This window comes from Bombina bombina, chromosome 6 (genome assembly GCF_027579735.1).
Source record: "Bombina bombina isolate aBomBom1 chromosome 6, aBomBom1.pri, whole genome shotgun sequence".
Classification (NCBI taxonomy): domain Eukaryota; kingdom Metazoa; phylum Chordata; class Amphibia; order Anura; family Bombinatoridae; genus Bombina; species Bombina bombina.
Genome location: NC_069504.1, coordinates 701,945,632 through 701,965,866, shown reverse-complemented (window position 1 = coordinate 701,965,866; position 20,235 = coordinate 701,945,632). Strand labels below are relative to the sequence as shown.

Sequence of the window (20,235 nt, the reverse complement as noted above, 5' to 3'; positions counted from 1 at the left end):
CTCAGCCTTTAGAAATATCTTTTCCCATTCTTTAGTTTCTTTAGAAATGTGGAGATCCCTTTCCCAAGCTATCATAGTAGGGGTTTTGATTTTATTCTGTGATATTTGAATATTGGTATAGAGGATAGAAATAGTATGTTTATCTCGTTCTTGCGATTTACAAAGTTGTTCTAGTGGCGCGGTGTACCTTTCTCTTGGATGTTTCAGATATATCTGGGTGGCTGAATGAATCTGCAGGTATAAATACCATCTCAATTTCAAGGGGGATAATTTTTCTTGAAGTTGGTTAAATGTGAGTGTAGTTCCTCCCTCTATAAAATCTGCTACTCTATAGAGACCCTTATTTTCCCATTTCTGCAGTTGATCCCAGAGTTCTCTGGGCAAAATATATTTTATCGGGATGTATAAGGAATATTGTGGAATAAGATTGTATTTGGTTTTTGCTTTCTTCCAGGTAGTTATTGTGGTGTTTGTAGTGTAGGGTCTATATGATTCTTGTTTGGATTGTGCTTTCTCAGGATCCCAAATAATGGTATCCGTTTCCCCCCAACCACCCAGCGTTGTTTCTAGAGTAGGCCAGATAATTTCTTTATTTCTTTTTAGTAATAGACTATCTTGTGCTAATCTGGCGGCGTGGTAATATTCCATTAAATTGGGGACCCCAATACCTCCCAGAGTCCTGTGTCTAGTCAGGATAGATTTAGCAATCCTGTTCGTTTTGTCTCCTCTTATATAGATTAGTATCTCTTTTTGCAATGAGTCTATATCTGTTTTGACAATTTGGATAGGGAGTGTTCTAAAGAGATACAAGATCCTTGGCAAGATAGTCATCTTAACTGCGGCCACTCTGCCTAGCCATGAAAATCTATAGGTTTTCCACTTTGATAAATCTTTTTTAATTTGTTTGAACAATGGGATATAATTTACTTTGTATAGATGTGAAGGGCAGGAAGGAAGGTGAACTCCAAGGTATTTTAATGAATGTTTCATCCATTTAAAGTTGAAATTAGTTTCTAATAGCGTCTGAATCATTTGTGGTAGTGCAATGGGTAGGGCTTCACATTTTTCTGTGTTTATTTTGAATCCCGATATGGTAGAGAAGGTTGCTAGTGTTTGGTAAAGGTTGGGTAATGATACTAAGGGGTTAGTCACAGTCAATAAAATATCGTCCGCAAACAAAGCCAATTTATGTTCCACTTTAGCTAACTTAACTCCCGAGATGTCTACTTGAGAGCGGATTTTGGCGGCCAGAGGTTCAATGCAAAGGGCGAAAAGTAATGGAGACAAAGGGCAACCTTGTCTAGTCCCATTACGAATTGGGAAGGGTTGTGATTTGTATCCTGCAGATGAAACCTGAGCTCCCGGCATGGAATAGATAACTTTTAATGCCTTAATGAATGCCCCCTCAAACCCCATTTTATGCATCACTACAAACATATAATTCCAGTCAATTCTATCAAACGCCTTCTCCGCGTCTAATGATAAGAGCAGAGAAGGCGTCTGTGTTTCATTTAAGGTCTGAATTAAGTTGGTGACTTTGCGGATATTGTCTGGAGCTTCCCTACCTTTGACAAAGCCCACCTGATCTGGGTGGACTAGGTGTGGTATAATATGTTTTAATCTGTTTGCCAATATCTTTGTAAATATTTTAAGATCTTGGTTAATCAGGGATATTGGGCGATAATTTTGGCATTTCTTGTGATCTCTCCCTGGTTTGGGAATTACAACTATTTTTGCTGCCAGGAGCTCAGGTGGGATGGCCCCCCCTTCCATGAGATGATTACATAGTTTGACAAGGTGTGGAATCAGTGTTATTTTGAACAATTTATAATAGTCGCCTGGGAAGCTATCTGGGCCCGCCGCTTCCCGGTTTGAGATCTTTGATAGCCCCTAGTACTTCTACTGTGGATATGGGGGAATTCAGGGATTCTAACTGTTCCTTAGATATAGTCTGTAATAGGTCGTGGTTGAAGAAGGATGAGGTAAGTTTTTCAGTGTCTTTGTTGTGTAGGACTTTTTCCCCATCATATAGGGCACCGTAATATGTTGCGAAGGTGTCTACAATTTCTTGTGGGTGTGAGGTTACTGTGTTATGAGGTGTTTCAATCGCGGAGATTACTGAGGCTCTACAGCGTTCTCGGATTTTATGTGCCATGAATCTGTCAGGCTTATTAGCAAATATAAAATATTGTGATTGTTGGCGTTGTATTGTTCTGGTGGCTTGCGAATGAAGCAGTGTAGCTAATGCTGTTTTTTTTAGGTGGAGAGCATTTGCATTGGCTTTTGTCTTATTGAACTTATGTCGTTTTTCCAATTCCTCAATTTCTGAGTAGAACTGTTCTAGTTGTTGTCTATATTTTCTAATCTGCTGCGCTTTTTCCTTAATAAGTATCCCCCTTAGGACTGCTTTATGAGCCGCCCACGTGATCCCTGGATTAGTTGCAGTATCTATATTTATATGCCAGTATTCAGTTAGTAATCTCAGTACTTTGTCATGTGTTTGGGGGTCTCTAATATATGATTTGTCAAAGGTCCAAGTTTTACTTCTGTTTGGGTCACACAAACCCTCTACCTGAAGAGTGAGGATCGAGTGGTCTGACCATACGCAAGTGTGTATCTGGGAGTTGTGTAATAAAGGTTGTAATATCTGACTTACATAAATGTAATCTAATCTGATGTAGGATTTATGTGCAGCGGAGTAAAATGTAGTGTCGTTGGTCGAGCCATATAGTGTTGTCCAAGTTTCTATGAGGGAATGAGGTAGTAGGTGTTCCTGGATTGATTTGACAATGCGATTATGTCTGTTTTGTTTGTTGGTTAGGGGTCTGGATTCGGTCGGGTTAATAGGTCTCATGGTGATGTTAAAATCTCCTGCTATAAATATTTTGGTGTGGGACCATTGTGTTAGTAAGTTTGAAATTTGTTGGAAGAAGCTGTGCTGATTCTCATTTGGAGCATAAACATTGCATAGGGTAATTTCGGTATCTGAAATTCTACCTTTCACTATTATGTACCTCCCTTCAGTATCTGCGATAGTGTCTTCCTGTTTGAAATTGAGTGAAGAATGAATGAGGATGGATGTGCCCCGCTTTTTAGATGTGGTGGTTGAGTGAAAATGGGTATTAAAATTTTTTGCCCAATACTTTGGGATATTATCTTTAAGTAGATGGGTCTCCTGGAGAAATAGAATGTTGGCATGTAAAGAGGTGTACTGTGTCATCGCCATCCGTCTTTTTATATTAGTATTTAGTCCCCTAACATTATGGGATATTAGTTTTATTTTGGGGATCATGTCAGTGTGTTTGTTTTGGGTTGGTGTAGTGAGATTTTTATTACCTGAGGATCTTCGGGTTGTAAACCTGACATTACCGGTTGTAGTCGATCTGAAATGTAATTGATAGGAAGTGTTGTGTCGTCACTGGGGATGGGAGGGAAGCTAGGAAAGAAAAACAATGTTAATAACATAGCAAACAGTGCTGTGGAATCCTCAACAGAAGGGTTCCTAGGAGTAAAACTATTATGCATTCTAAGAGTAAACATAAACTAGTATGATACTAATTTGTCCTGGGGGAAATTAAATTTCCATAACAACTGATAACTTTTCTAGTGGTGAAACTTAACAGGAGTCTCTGAGTGACAAGTGGGAAAGGTCCAAAGATTTGTAGTTGCAGATGCTTTCAAGGTGAACGAAGGCTATCTCTGGATATTTTTCTCTCAGTCCATCTTTCCGACTCTCAGGCTCCTAAAGTAGTATAGTTTGAGTTCCTGTATCCATGCCACAAACAGGATACCATCTAGGAGATTTTCCCCCTTGTTTCCTTTATTTTTTGTTTTTTATAATTGATATTCTGCCATTTTAGAGAATCTGGGTGTTTGTCTTGGCCTTTGTTTTTCTCTTGATTTGGTGTTGTGCTTGGGATACTGGGTGTCTCCAGTGATAGGATGTTGCAGATCTCAGGAATATCCTCAGGGTCTTTTAGTGTGACTGTTTTGGAGTCTTTAATAATGTGTAGGGCAAACGGGAACCCCCATCTATATGGTATCTGGTGTTTTCTGAGCATTGTGGTAAGAGGGCGTAGGGATCCCCTTCTTTGCAGTGTTCTGACACTGAGGTCTTGGTAAAATTGTATGATGTTGCCCTGGTGTTTATAAGTTGGGTTTTTCCTTGCGGCTTGTAGGATTTTTTCTTTGTCTGGGAAGAAAGTTAGTTTAATTATTATGTCTCTTGGGGGCAGGCCTGGTTTGGGTTTGGCTTTTAGTGCCCTGTGTGCTCTTTCTAAGTGGAAAACATAGTCAGCTGGGGAATTTGTGATTTGGGTGAAGAGTTGGGCAAGATAGCGTGGGAGTTCTGTGGGGCCCACCTCCTCAGGAACTCCTTTAAGTCGAATGTTATTCCTCCTACTCCTGTTCTCCAGATCTTCCATTTTATCCTGGAATTCCTCCAATAATTGTTGTTGTGAGGACATGGTTTGGGACATTTCGTCCATTTGTTCCACCATGGAGTCTTTTTGATCTTCTAGTGTTTCAATTCTATTGCCCATCTCTTGTAGGTCAGATTTGATTTCGGATAGGCTGCTGGTCACAGATGAGTGAATAGTGTCAATTTTCTCCCATAGCCTGTCAAAATTCTCTGCAATGTCCTGTTTAGATACTAAATTTCTGAGGTCAGCTTTTGTCAAAGGACTTTTGTCTTGTGGTGATTGTTGATGGTCAGCGTCCAGCTCCTCCTCTGCTTCTGTGTCTGTCAAGTGTTTAGCTGTCTGAGATGGTTTGAAGAATGTGGACACAGCTGTTGTTTTGGTTGTTTTGTCTCCCTTTGTGAGTCTTTTAGTGGACATCTTGACGTATCACAGATATAGCCAAGAGAGTGGTATTGTTTACTGCTAGGGATGAATCTGCTATCTTCTGGAGTAGCTGTTTTTTGTCAGATCAAAAGCCTTGCAGTGTATGTACTTGTATTTTGATTGTGGAAACCCAGATTCAGTTTTACAGTCTTCACATTTAGCAGAATCTCATACGAATCAACTTGTATCGTTTCTTCGAGAACATGGTTGGAGGATCAATTTACCAAAGAGTTTGTTGATTCCTCAAACAAGGGTAACCTTTTTAGGTTTCCAAATAGATTCAGTGTCCATGACTCTGTCGCTGACGGACAAAAGACGTCTGAGATTGGTTTCAGCTTGTCGAAACCTTCAGTCTCAATCATTCCCTTCGGTAGCCTTATGCATGGAAATTCTAGGTCTTATGACTGCTGCATCGGACGCGATCCCCTTTGCTCGTTTTCACATGCGACCTCTTCAGCTCTGTATGCTGAACCAGTCGTGCAGGGATTATACAAATATATTGCAATTAATATCTTTAAAACCGATTGTACGACACTCTCTGACGTGGTGGACAGACCACCATCGTTTAGTTCAGGGGGCTTCTTTTGTTCTTCCGACCTGGACTGCGATTTCAACAGATGCGAGTCTGACAGGTTGGGGAGCTGTATGGGGGTCTCTGACAGCACAAGGGGTGTGGGAATCTCAGGAGGCGAGACTACCAATCAATATTTTGGAACTCTGTGCGATTTTCAGAGCCCTTCAGTCGTGGCCTCTTCTAAAGAGAGAGTCGTTCATTTGTTTTCAGACGGACAATGTCACAACCGTGGCATATGTCAATCATCAAGGAGGGACTCACAGTCCTCTGGCTATGAAAGAAGTATCTTGGATACTTGTATGAGCAGAATCCAGCTCCTGTCTAATTTCTGCAGTTCATTTCCCAGGTATAGACAATTGGTAAGCGGATTATCTCAGTCGCCAAACATTACATCTGGGCGAGTGGTCTCTTCACCCAGAGGTATTTCTTCAGATTGTTCAAATCTGGGGACTTCCAGAAATAGATCTGATGGCTTCTCATATAAACAAGAAGCTTCCCAGGTATCTGTCCAGATCCAGGGATCCTCAGGCGGAGGCAGTGGATGCATTGTCACTTCCTTGGAAGTATCATCCTGCCTATATCTTTCCGCCTCTAGTTCTTCCAAGAGTGATATCCAAGATTCTAAAGGAACGTTCGTTTGTTCTGCTGGTGGCTCCAGCATGGCCTCACAGGTTTTGGTATGCGGATCTCGTCCAGATGGCCACTTGCCAACCGTGGACTCTTCCGTTAAGACCAGACCTTCTATCGCAAGGTCCTTTTTTCCATCAGAATCTCAAATCCTTAAATTTAAAGGTATGGAGATTGAACGCTTGATTCTCAGTCATAGAGGTTTCTCTGACTCCGTAATTAATACTATGTTACAGGCTCGTAAATCAGTATCTAGGAAGATATATTATCGAGTCTGGAAGACTTACATTTCTTGGTGTTCTTCTCATCATTTTTCTTGGCATTCTTTTAGAATTCCTAGAATTTTACAGTTTCTTCAGGATGGTTTGGATAAAGGTTTGTCTGCAAGTTCCTTGAAAGGACAAATCTCTGCTCTTTCTGTTCTTTTTCACAGAAAGATTGCTAATCTTCCTGATATTCATAGTTTTGTACAGGCTTTGGTTCGTATCAAACCTGTCATTAAGTCAATTTCTCCTCCTTGGAGTTTGGATTTGGTTCTGGGGGCTCTTCAAGCTCCTCCGTTTGAACCTATGCATTTGCTGGATATTAAATTACTTTCTTGGAAAGTTTTGTTTCTTTTGGCCATCTCTTCTGCTAGAAGAGTTTCTGAATTATCTGCTCTTTCTTGTGAGTCTCCTTTTCTGATTTTTCATCAGGATAAGGCGGTGTTGCGAACTTCATTTAAATTTTTACCTAAGGTTGTGAATTCTAACAACATTAGTAGAGAAATTGTGGTTCCTTCATTGTGTCCTAATCCTAAGAACTCTAAGGAAAGATCGTTGCATTCTTTGGATGTAGTTAGAGCTTTGAAATATTATGTTGAAACTACTAAAGATTTCCGAAAGACTTCTAGTCTATTTGTTATCTTTTCTGGTTCTAGGAAAGGTCAGAAGGCTTCTGCCATTTCTTTGGCATCTTGGTTAAAGTCTTTGATTCATCATGCTTATGTTGAGTCGGGTAGAACTCCGCCTCAAAGGATTACGCCTCATTCGACTAGGTCAGTCTCTACTTCCTGGGCATTTAGGAATGAAGCTTCGGTTGATCAGATTTGCAAAGCAGCAACTTGGTCTTCTTTGCATACTTTTACTAAATTCTACCATTTTGATGTGTTTTCTTCTTCTGAAGCAGTCTTTGGTAGAAAAGTACTTCAGGCAGCTGTTTCAGTTTGATTCTTCTGCTTATAATTTCAGTTTTTTTCATTATAAGATTTAAACTTTGTTTTGGGTGTGGATTATTTTTCAGCGGAATTGGCTGTCTTTATTTTATGCCTCCCTCTCTAGTGACTCTTGCGTGGAAGATCCACATCTTGGGTATTCATTATCCCATACGTCACTAGCTCATGGACTCTTGCTAATTACATGAAAGAAAACATAATTTATGTAAGAACTTACCTGATAAATTAATTTCTTTCATATTAGCAAGAGTCCATGAGGCCCACCCTTTTTGTGGTGGTTATGATTTTTTTGTATAAAGCACAATTATTCCAATTCCTTATTTTTTATGCTTTCGCACTTTTTTCTTATCACCCCACTTCTTTGCTATTCGTTAAACTGATTTGTGGGTGTGGTGAGGGGTGTATTTATAGGCATTTTGAGGTTTGGGAAACTTTGCCCCTCCTGGTAGGAATGTATATCCCATACGTCACTAGCTCATGGACTCTTGCTAATATGAAAGAAATGAATTTATCAGGTAAGTTCTTACATAAATTATGTTATGTAACCTTCTAAATGTCTATTTCTTATAATATTTTCTTAATTAAACACACTTTCAGTTTTCTTTTAATTATTTAAAGTAACATTTTAGGGGTGGTATAATTTCTATACGACTCTAAACTAGGTCAGTATAACCGTAACAAATAAAACAAGGATAGTATTTATTTATTTATTTTAAATAACTTGTTGAAATGTAATTTCTACAATGCCTATTCTATTTTCTCTTTATAAATTTGATTATTTATGGTATGTTTAGGTGGATATCATTGTCACAACGGCTGGGGGAGTGGAAGAAGATATTATCAAGTGTCTGGCACCCACCTACCTGGGAGACTTCACCCTGAAAGGGTCAGATCTAAGGCCACGTGGAATTAACAGGTTAGAACATAGTTGTTCTTATTTACGTGCTTGAAAGACCACAAAAAGGGCAATTGTTAAAGGGACATTAAACACTAAATACATTTTAGATAGAATGATGCATTCTAAGGAAATATTAGTCTGAGAATAACATGTAGATGTATTTTTTAAAGTTTCATTAGCTGTTTAAATATTCACAATATAAGTGTAAAGTTTTAGTGTCTTTAAAACAATGGGAGCTGCCATGTTGTAACTTAGGTTACTTTCTCTGCTGTGCCAAGTTAGGGACAGTTCTTCCGAATTGAATAAGTGACCCCCGTCTTCAGACTCCAGTGACAATAACAATTTGTTATTTTATCACGGCGAGTGCATCCTTTGGATTTCTTTCTTGTATTTACAATACTGGGTGGCACCCCGCATAGTTAATGAGTGGAACAGAGAGTGCTGGTACTTTATATATTACGATTTATCATTTAATGTTCTTTTTAATAATGTGTGTGCTTGTATATGTGATAGTGACATACAAAGACACTAACCCATCTACTTTACACAACAAATCAAATTCTTTTAATTGTTCCTGTTAGTTGTCATTGATACATGTATAGTATTTTAAATACCAATTAATTTATGTAATTATTATTGTTCCATATTGTTCTCTCCTGTAGGATTGGAAATCTGCTAGTCCCCAATAATAATTATTGTTTATTTGAAGACTGGATCATCCCAATACTGAATCAAATGGTGGAGGAGCAAGATACAGAGGTTGTTGTCATCTAGTTTATTACACATCATATTCTCACCCAGAGAAGAATATTAAGGTCTAGTATCTTATAAAACCTTTCTGTCTTTCCACTACTATGCAGGGCATTAATTGGACCCCATCTAAGATGATTGCTCGTCTTGGGAAGGAGATCAATAACCCAGATTCTGTGTGTTACTGGGCTCAGAAGGTACATGGTTAAATTGATATACAGGAGCCGTGGGACATTTCCGGTTGACATGTGATGATTATTTCTCTTTCTTGTGACAGAATGATATACCTATATTCAGCCCTGCTCTCACTGATGGATCCCTTGGTGATATGTTATATTTTCATTCATATAAGAAACCTGGTTTGAAGTTGGACATCATAGAAGGTACGTATTTTTGATCCTTAAAGGGACATGAAACCCAAGATTTTGTTTTCATGATTTAGGTAGAACATACAATTTTAAACAACCTTCCAGTTTACTTCTATTATTAAATTTGTTTCAATCTCTTGGTATATTTGTTGAAGGAGCCGCAATGCACTGCTGTTTTCTAACTGAACACATGGGTGAGCCAATGACAATCGATATATATTTGCAGCCACCAATCAGTAGCTAGAACCTAGATTATTTGCTGCTCCTGAGCTTACCTAGATAAAAAACCTTTTAGCAAAAAAGAACGAGAGGGTAGCAAATTAAATAATAGAAGTAAATTGGAAAGCTGTGTAAAATTGTATTCTCTATCTCAATCATGAATGTCTAATTATGACTTTACTGTCCCTATTAATCTGTGTTTTTTTAATGCCATACCAGAACTAGCTGTTTGCTAAGTGCTAATTTTTAGCAATCCTGGCACATTTATTTGCTATAGTAAAAACAATGCAGATATATCAATGATGTGTTTATTAAAATTCAGAATTATTTTTTTTAAAAATGTTTTATAAATGTGACTCCTGCAAATGTCAACCAATCACTGTGCAGAATGTAGGAGTACAAGGGTTTTGCCTTTAATGTATTGCACCCCATTCAATTTAGGCAAGCAAAATAAATCATTTAAAATGAATCGTTTAGGGGAATTACATTTTGAGTTTAATGTCCCTTTAAGAGTACAAATTATAATGACTTTTTTACCTATGGGTTTTTAGTCCTTGGTTGGAACGATATTCCTTATCTGATCAGAACTTAATTAAAGAGTTTAAATTAAACTTTCATGATTCAGATAGAACATGCAGTTTTAAGAGACTTTCCAATTTACTTCTATTATTAAATTCGGCACAGTCTTTTTATATGAACTTTTCTTTCATGTAATTAGCAAGAGTCCATGAGCTAGTGACGTATGGGATATACATTCCTACCAGGAGGGGCAAAGTTTCCCAAACCTCAAATGCCTATAAATACACCCCTCACCACACCCACAAATCAGTTTTACAAACTTTACCTCCTATGGAGGTGGTGAAGTAAGTTTGTGCTAGATTCTACGTTGATATGCGCTCCGCAGCAGGTTGGAGCCCGGTTTTCCTCTCAGCGTGCAGTGAATGTCAGAGGGATGTGAGGAGAGTATTGCCTATTTGAATTCAATGATCTCCTTCTACGGGGTCTATTTCATAGGTTCTCTGTTATCGGTCGTAGAGATTCATCTCTTACCTCCCTTTTCAGATCAACGATATACTCTTATATATACCATTACCTCTACTGATTCTCGTTTCAGTACTGGTTTGGCTTTCTACTACATGTAGATGAGTGTCCTGGGGTAAGTAAGTCTTATTTTCTGTGACACTCTAAGCTATGGTTGGGCACTTTTTTATAAAGTTCTAAATATATGTGTTCAAACATTTATTTGCCTTGACTCAACGTTCCTTATTTCAGACAATCAGTTTCATATTTGGGATAATGCATATGAATTAATCAATTTTTTTCTTACCTTAAAATTTGACTTTTTTCTCTGTGGGCTGTTAGGCTCGCGGGGGCTGAAAATGCTTCATTTTATTGCGTCATTCTTGGCGCGGACTTTTTTGGCGCAAATTTTTTTTTCTGTTTCCGGCGTCATACGTGTCGCCGGAAGTTGCGTCATTTTTGACGTTTTTTTGCGCCATAAGTGTCGGCGTTCCGGATGTGGCGTCATTTTTGGCGCCAAAAGCATTTAGGCGCCAAATAATGTGGGCGTCTTTTTTGGCGCGAAAAAATATGGGCGTCACTATTGTCTCCACATTATTTAAGTCTCATTATTTATTGCTTCTGGTTGCTAGAAGCTTGTTCACTGGCATTTTTTCCCATTCCTGAAACTGTCATTTAAGGAATTTGATCAATTTTGCTTTATATGTTGTTTTTTCTATTACATATTGCAAGATGTCCCAGATTGACCCTGAGTCAGAAGATACTACTGGAAAATCGCTGCCTGGTGCTGGATCTACCAAAGTTAAGTCTATCTGCTGTTAACTTGTGGTATCTGTTCCTCCAGCTGTTGTTTGTAATGAATGTCATGACAAACTTGTTAATGCAGATAATATTTCCTTTAGTAATGTTACATTACCTGTTGCTGTTCCATCAACATCTAATACTAGTGTTCCTGTTAACATAAGAGATTTTGTGTCTAAATCCATTAAGAAGGCTATGTCTGTTATTCCTCCTTCTAGTAAACGTAAAAGGTCTTTTAAAACTTCTCATTTTTCAGATGAATTTTTAAATGAACATCATCATTCTGATTCTGATAATGATTCCTCTGGTTCAGAGGATTCTGTTTCAGAGGTTGATGTTGATAAATCTTCATATTTATTCAAAATGGAATTTATTCGTTCTTTACTTAAAGAAGTTTTAATTGCTTTAGAAATAGAGGATTCTGGTCCTCTTGATACTAAAACTAAATGTTTAAATAAGGTTTTTAAATCTCCTGTAGTTATTCCAGAAGTTTTTCCTGTCCCTGATGCTATTTCTGAAGTAATCTCCAGGGAATGGAATAATTTGGGTAATTCATTTACTCCTTCTAAACGTTTTAAGCAATTATATCCTGTGCCATCTGACAGATTAGAGTTTTGGGACAAAAGCCCTAAGGTTGATGGGGCTGTCTCTACTCTTGCTAAACATACTACTATTCCTACGGCAGATAGTACTTCCTTTAAGGATCCTTTAGATGGGAAGATTGAATCCTTTCTAAAAAAAGCTTACTTATGTTCAGGTAATCTTCTTAGACCTGCTATATCTTTAGCGGATGTTGCTGCAGCTTCAACTTTTTGGTTAGAAGCTTTAGCGCAACAAGTAACAGATCATAATTCTCATAGCATTGTTAATCTTCTTCAACATGCTAATAACTTTATTTGTGATGCCATCTTTGATATCATTAGAGTTGATGTCAGGTATATGTCTCTAGCTATTTTAGCTAGAAGAGCTTTATGGCTTAAAACTTGGAATGCTGATATGTCTTCCAAGTCTACTTTGCTTTCCCCTTCTTTCCAGGGTAATACATTATTTGGTTCTCAGTTGGATTCTATTATCTCAACTGTTACTGGAGGGAAAGGAACTTTTTTACCACAGGATAAAAAATCTAAAGGTAAATTTAGGTCTAATAATCGTTTTCGTTCCTTTCGTCACAATAAGGAACAAAAGCCTGATCCTTCATCCACAGGAGCGGTATCAGTTTGGAAACCATCTCCAGTCTGGAATAAATCCAAGCCTTTTAGAAAGCCAAAGCCAGCTCCCAAGTCCACATGAAGGTGCGGCCCTCATTCCAGCCCAGCTGGTAGGGGGCAGATTACGATTTTTCAAAGAAATTTGGATCAATTCAATTCACAATCTTTGGATTCAGAACATTGTTTCAGAAGGGTACAGAATTGGCTTCAAGATAAGGCCTCCTGCAAAGAGATTTTTTTCTTTCCCGTGTCCCAGAAAATCCAGCCAAGGCTCAAGCATTTCTGAAATGTGTTTCAGATCTAGAGTTGGCTGGAGTAATTATGCCAGTTCCAGTTCTGGAACAGGGGCTGGGGTTTTATTCAAATCTCTTCACTGTACCAAAGAAGGAGAATTCCTTCAGACCAGTTCTGGATCTAAAAATATTGAATCGTTATGTAAGGATACCAACATTCAAAATTGTAACTGTAAGGACTATTCTGCCTTTTGTTCAGCAAGGGCATTGTATGTCCACAATAGATTTACAGGATGCATATCTGCATATTCCGATTCATCCAGATCACTATCAGTTTCTGAGATTCTCTTTCCTAGACAAGCATTACCAGTTTGTGGCTCTGCCGTTTGGCCTAGCAACAGCTCCAAGAATTTTTACAAAGGTTCTCGGTGCCCTTCGGTCTGTAATCAGAGAACAGGGTATTGTGGTATTTCCTTATTTGGACGATATCTTGGTACTTGCTCAGTCTTTACATTTAGCAGAATCTCATACGAATCGACTTGTGTTGTTTCTTCGAGATCATGGTTGGAGGATCAGTTTACCGAAAAGTTCATTGATTCCTCAGACAAGGGTAACCTTTTTAGGTTTCCAGATAGATTCAGTGTCCATGACTCTGTCTCTGACAGACAAGAGACGTCTAAAATTGATCTCAGTCTGTCGAATCCTTCAGTCTCAATCATTCCCTTCTGTAGCCTTATGCATGGAAATTCTAGGTCTTATGACTGCTGCATCGGACGCGATCCCCTTTGCTCGTTTTCACATGCGACCTCTTCAGCTCTGTATGCTGAATCAGTGGTGCAGGGATTACACAAAGATATCTCAATTAATATCTTTAAAACCGATTGTACGACACTCTCTGACGTGGTGGACAGATCACCATCGTTTAGTTCAGGGGGCTTCTTTTGTTCTTCCGACCTGGACTGTAATTTCAACAGATGCAAGTCTGACAGGTTGGGGAGCTGTTTGGGGGTCTCTGACAGCACAAGGGGTTTGGGAATCTCAGGAGGTGAGATTACCAATAAATATTTTGGAACTCCGTGCAATTTTCAGAGCTCTTCAGTCATGGCCTCTTCTAAAGAAAGAATCGTTCATTTGTTTTCAGACAGACAATGTCACAACTGTGGCATATATCAATCATCAAGGAGGGACTCACAGTCCTCTGGCTATGAAAGAAGTATCTCGAATACTGGTATGGGCGGAATCCAGCTCCTGTCTAATTTCTGCGGTTCATATCCCAGGTATAGACAATTGGGAAGCGGATTATCTCAGTCGCCAAACGTTACATCCGGGCGAATGGTCTCTTCACCCAGAGGTATTTCTTCAGATTGTTCTAATGTGGGGACTTCCAGAAATAGATCTGATGGCTTCTCATCTAAACAAGAAACTTACCAGGTATCTGTCCAGATCCAGGGATCCTCAGGCGGAAGCAGTGGATGCATTGTCACTTCCTTGGAAGTATCATCCTGCCTATATCTTTCCGCCTCTAGTTCTTCTTCCAAAAGTAATCTCCAAGATTCTGAAGGAAAGCTCGTTTGTTCTGCTGGTGGCTCCAGCATGGCCTCACAGGTTTTGGTATGCGGATCTTGTCCGGATGGCCTCTTGCCAATCATGGACTCTTCCGTTAAGACCGGACCTTCTGTTGCAAGGTCCTTTTTACCATCAGGATCTCAAATCCTTAAATTTAAAGGTATGGAGATTGAACGCTTGATTCTTAGTCAAAGAGGTTTCTCTGACTCTGTGATTAATACTATGTTACAGGCTTGTATATCTGTATCTAGGAAGATATATTATCGAGTCTGGAAGACTTACATTTCTTGGTGTCTTTCTCATCATTTTTCCTGGCATTCTTTTAGAATTCCGAGAATTTTACAGTTTCTTCAGGATGGTTTGGATAAAGGTTTGTCTGCAAGTTCCTTGAAAGGTCAAATCTCTGCTCTTTCTGTTCTTTTTCACAGAAAGATTGCTAATCTTCCTGATATTCATTGTTTTGTACAAGCTTTGGTTCGTATAAAACCTGTTATTAAGTCAATTTCTCCTCCTTGGAGTTTGAATTTGGTTCTGGGGGCTCTTCAAGCTCCTCCGTTTGAACCTATGCATTCATTGGACATTAAATTACTTTCTTGGAAAGTTTTGTTTCTTTTGGCCATCTCTTCTGCTAGAAGAGTTTCTGAATTATCGGCTCTTTCTTGTGAGTCTCCTTTTCTGATTTTTCATCAGGATAAGGCGGTGTTGCGAACTTCTTTTAAATTTTTACCTAAGGTTGTGAATTCTAACAACATTAGTAGAGAAATTGTGGTTCCTTCATTGTGTCCTAATCCTAAGAATTCTAAGGAGAGATCATTGCATTCTTTGGATGTAGTTAGAGCTTTGAAATATTATGTTGAAGCTACTAAGAATTTCCGAAAGACTTCTAGTCTATTTGTTATCTTTTCCGGTTCTAGGAAAGGTCAGAAGGCCTCTGCCATTTCTTTGGCATCTTGGTTGAAATCTTTAATTCATCATGCTTATGTCGAGTCGGGTAAAACTCCGCCTCAGAGGATTACAGCTCATTCTACTAGGTCAGTTTCTACTTCCTGGGCGTTTAGGAATGAAGCTTCGGTTGATCAGATTTGCAAAGCAGCAACTTGGTCTTCTTTGCATACTTTTACTAAATTCTGCCATTTTGATGTGTTTTCTTCTTCTGAAGCAGTTTTTGGTAGAAAAGTACTTCAGGCAGCTGTTTCAGTTTGATTCTTCTGCTTATAATTTCAGTTTTTTTCATTATAAGATTTAAACTTTATTTTGGGTGTGGATTATTTTCAGCGGAATTGGCTGTCTTTATTTTATCCCTCCCTCTCTAGTGACTCTTGCGTGGAAGATCCACATCTTGGGTATTCATTATCCCATACGTCACTAGCTCATGGACTCTTGCTAATTACATGAAAGAAATTATAATTTATGTAAGAACTTACCTGATAAATTCATTTCTTTCATATTAGCAAGAGTCCATGAGGCCCACCCTTTTTGTGGTGGTTATGATTTTTTGTATAAAGCACAATTATTCCAATTCCTTATTTTTTTTTATGCTTTCGCACTTTTGTCTTATCACCCCACTTCTTGGCTATGCGTTAAACTGATTTGTGGGTGTGGTGAGGGGTGTATTTATAGGCATTTTGAGGTTTGGGAAACTTTGCCCCTCCTGGTAGGAATGTATATCCCATACGTCACTAGCTCATGGACTCTTGCTAATATGAAAGAAATGAATTTATCAGGTAAGTTCTTACATAAATTATGTTTTTATAAGGCACCAGCTCCTACTGAGCATGTGCAAGATATTTCAGTGTTTATGTATGAGTCTGTGATTGGCTGATGGATGTCACATGATATTTGGTATACATTTCCAGCCAGAGTATACCGTTGAGGAAATAAAGCAGATTTAGACAATCATCAAAAACATTACAAGAGATAAATGCTAGGTCGAAAGACCAATGTAAACACATTTTTTAGTCATAGCATATCAAGTTATTTTAACATTGAAATATATTCTTCTGAAAAATAACATATGGAAAAACAAACATCCAGACATTTATTTAAAGTGTAGTGATACTTCTTAAAGGGACAGTATACACCAATTTTCATATAACTGCATGTAATAGACACTACTATAAAGAATAATATGCACAGAGAGCAGTCTTTTGGGGAGCAGTCAGAGTCTGAGTTTCCTAAATCTTCAGCTTCATCAGAGTGAATAAATTCTGACTACAACAGAAAAGAAGCAGCATTTGGAAAATAACAACATGGAGAAGAAACTGCTGTTTGTTCTGGGAATCTGTATTCTGGTGATCCTTTGTTCCAATACAGGGAGAGCATCTATGGAGAAGTCTACGGCATCAGTTTTTGGGAAAAATTGAAAGAAAACGCTCTTTACATGAAGAATGTTATGTGGAAAATTGTAATTATGAGGAAGTTCTGGAGTCTCTTGGAAACCGTAGAGATGCTGATGCTTACTGGAATCAATTACATGGGAAAATGAATGTTTATTTTGGTGTCTATAAATATGTTTTTTTACTCAGATGCAATCAAGAATCATATGTTATAACTGAACTGCATGCTGGGATATGAGAAGCAAACTAAAAATGAATAAAGATTATTTAACATAAAAAAAAAAAAAAAAAAGAATAATATGCACAGATACTGATATAAAAATCCAGAATAAAACCGTTTAAAAACTTACTTAGAAGCTCACAGTACAGCTCTATTGAAAAGGTTACTGGAACACCCACCGCAAGTGGAAAATAACAGAAACTCCTCCCTCCCCCCTCCTTTGCATATGAAAAGACTCTTCACACAAACAGAAGCAAGCTGGAGGAGGAATACATCAGTATTCTCCTAAAACTTTGGGGCTTGGTTAGGAGTCTGAAAATCAGAGAAATGTTATTTAAAATGAAGCAAAACTATACATTTAAAAAAAAAAAAAAAAAAAAAAAAAAAACGGTATAGGCTATATAAATGGATCATCTATACACTAGATTTTTCTTTGCATAAATGTTTTGTAATGTCCCTTTAAGAGAGTAGAAGTAACCATGTCATCTGTTATATTAAAGGCATTTATTCTTTTTCATTTTCTAGATATCAGATGTTTAGCACAATTTATCATTAGGCACAGTGACCTGGTTCTTAAAACACATTGCAATTGAGGTGGCTTATTGAATAAAAATACAAGAGGGTATACAGACAATTTAGTTATTACTTTCTCTATCTCTCCATTCACTAATGCCCAAATATCTTAATATTATGGGACAGAGCCACTTAACATGGATCATTACCACAGCCTCTCCAACACTCCTTTGAGGAACTAAGTACTACATTATGAATGGCTAATACCCTTAAAGATTTAGCAGCTGTTTGACCTGCTTAAGATGAGTCTATTTTTCTACACAGATATTGAAAAAACACAAATATAAACATTTTTTTAATTTCCTCTGATTCATTGTATGTTTAACATAAAGGTTACAAATGCAGTTCATGGTCCTGTTGCAGAAAATTAGAGGCAAACATTACATTGTTAATTAGTAGACCAAAGATCCTTTGCAAATCTAATTATGTGTGTTTAAGAGGGAATGCAGGTGCATGTCCTGTCTCACATGCTGTCTTACAAAACTAAGGGCATATGCTGCTGTTCTGTACACGTGGGAAAGTGAGTCCATAGATATTGTTTCACTAATTATATTTGTCCACGTTTTCCAATTTAGATATCCGCAAGCTAAATGGTCAGGCTGTGTTTGCTAAAAAAACAGGAATAATTATCCTGGGTGGGGGACTGATCAAACACCACATCGCTAATGCCAACCTCATGGTGAGTATAAATCTAACCACACAGTGTTTGCATAATTATTTCCTTATGTTCCCTTAATTATCTGTTTAAGATAAGTTTGAGATATGCAATTCTGTCTGGTATCAGATTCTGCCTCATATTTTTAGTTTATATAATATGTGTATATATAAATATAAATTAGCAGTAACTCTATTTTGTGATAAAATGTAACTGTTATTAAACCTTGTTAAAATATACACTACTATTATTGTTTCATGAACTAAATTAAATTTTAAAAATTGTACAGAGGTTCAGTAATATGTATTGTGTCCTATGTGGCTACTGATTGCATAACATCACTAAGGGGAATTCTATAATATGACTATTTGATAAATGTCATTAATATTATTTGATCAAATGTTTTTAACATGTATATGAAAGAGCTGTTTGGAATGAAACAAAAATGTGAAGTGAAACTAATAGGATTGGTTGTGTATAGCTGGATCCTGGGACTTACACTCACTGAGCATTAGTAAGAATTACTTACCAACCAGTATACAGTACAAGACAATTTAAAAAAAAAAAAAAAAAAAAAAAAAAAAGATACTTGTAGTGCATTGCAAAGTCACATGTACAGTTTGACAAGGTTTATTATGTTTTTTTCATCACAAAATGAAGTCTTGTGAGTGCTAATTTGCAGTGATATTTGTTACATGAATATTTATATAATATATGATGCGAGTGTGGAGTAGTGCTCCTTTTCAAAATTGTGTATCTCCCTTTTCTGTAGTCTTGCACTAAATTAATATACTTTGTGAATGTGATTTTTTTTTTTTTAGAATACATTAACACCTTGTTAGTTGCAACTATTTTTCAATAGCCAAACTACACTCACCACTTGCCATTTTTGGAGTAGACAAAGACAGTCATAGTCATTTTATTAGCAAAATCTCATTTTTTTGTTTTGTTTGCAGTTTCTGGGACAGATAAGTGGCATAGCTTGTGAAACCTGACTTTACTGGCAAAGGAGGCACAATATTTGATAATGCAAATATTTTTACTATACATAATTAAATATTAAGGCCAACAAGTTATCACATAAAACAGTGTAATAAACCAACACGAAAATCATGTTAATAATACAGATAAATGTGTCTAATACACAAAGGATATAGTTTATAAAGTTCATATAATAAATCTTCTGCGAAAAGATTCTTTACTCCAATAGGTTAATTGTGAGACCTCAAGGAGAAAAGGTAAGTAACATAGTGAAGGTCTGTGAATACAATGTTGCAGATTGGAATAAAATAGTACTCGCGTGCCACCAAGCGTTCACAGGTAGCCGCTTGTAAGTGACCACAAAGTCCCGCCCTTCTTGTGATGTTCCTAATAGTCCACCAATGAACTTCATTTTTTTTTTTCAAGGATCCTTGAAGGTGAAGTTCAAGAGACATTTAACATTGCTTGTATTTGTGGGAAACAAATTGTGCTTTGTCTCACGCCCTCAAGAGAGACCAAAAAGTGAAACCTGTAACCCAGGTTTTCAAAATGCTGCAAATTGTCTAAACTAGCTACTTGATTTAAGGCATTTGCTGGTTTGAGGGTTGCTTTTTGGCCTCTTGAGGGAGCGTTGGGACAAGGGCAATTTTACACACAAGCAAGTTTTTTTTTTTTTATTGAGGTTGCAAGACATAAACAAACAGAAGCAATGTTGTTACAAAACCAAAATACCGCTCATCAATACAATGATGCTAAAAATAAAAAAAAGGTATCTAGTCTATTATGTCAAGCAGCATATTTTAATGTCCTTTTTAAGGGTATTCCACAAAAGATGTTAACACTGAGCATGCAGGGCAGCATGGCTAAGCTGCACAGCATATTCAGTGACCACACCCGGTCCAGATGATATAGGAACCTGACCTGACTGAAGACGGAAGTCTGGATAATGGAAAGTAGGATCAGGTGTAACCTATCTGTCCACAATAAACCCTAGACAAGGATCTCAAGCTATTCATATGTATAAAGAAAACGCACATGAAACTGTTATTAATATAATTTATGCTTATAGTTTTTTATTTATTTATTATTATTTTGATCAAGTGATCTAATCAATTGTAGTTGCCCTTTAATAGCAATAAATGTTGTTTT

The 20,235-nt window shown here is 37.5% G+C and overlaps 1 protein-coding gene across 2 annotated transcripts in view; it reads left to right on the top strand.

Moving 5' to 3' along the window:
* DHPS (deoxyhypusine synthase) overlaps positions 1-20,235 on the top strand; it is a 211,794-nt gene that overhangs the window by 146,252 nt on the left and 45,307 nt on the right. For both annotated transcript variants that reach the window (XM_053717832.1, XM_053717833.1), the window contains exons 4-8: positions 8,053-8,174; positions 8,819-8,915; positions 9,017-9,103; positions 9,184-9,289; positions 18,026-18,129. In XM_053717832.1, the coding sequence (XP_053573807.1) occupies positions 8,053-8,174; positions 8,819-8,915; positions 9,017-9,103; positions 9,184-9,289; positions 18,026-18,129 (516 nt within the window). The remainder of the gene's footprint in view (positions 1-8,052; positions 8,175-8,818; positions 8,916-9,016; positions 9,104-9,183; positions 9,290-18,025; positions 18,130-20,235) is intronic.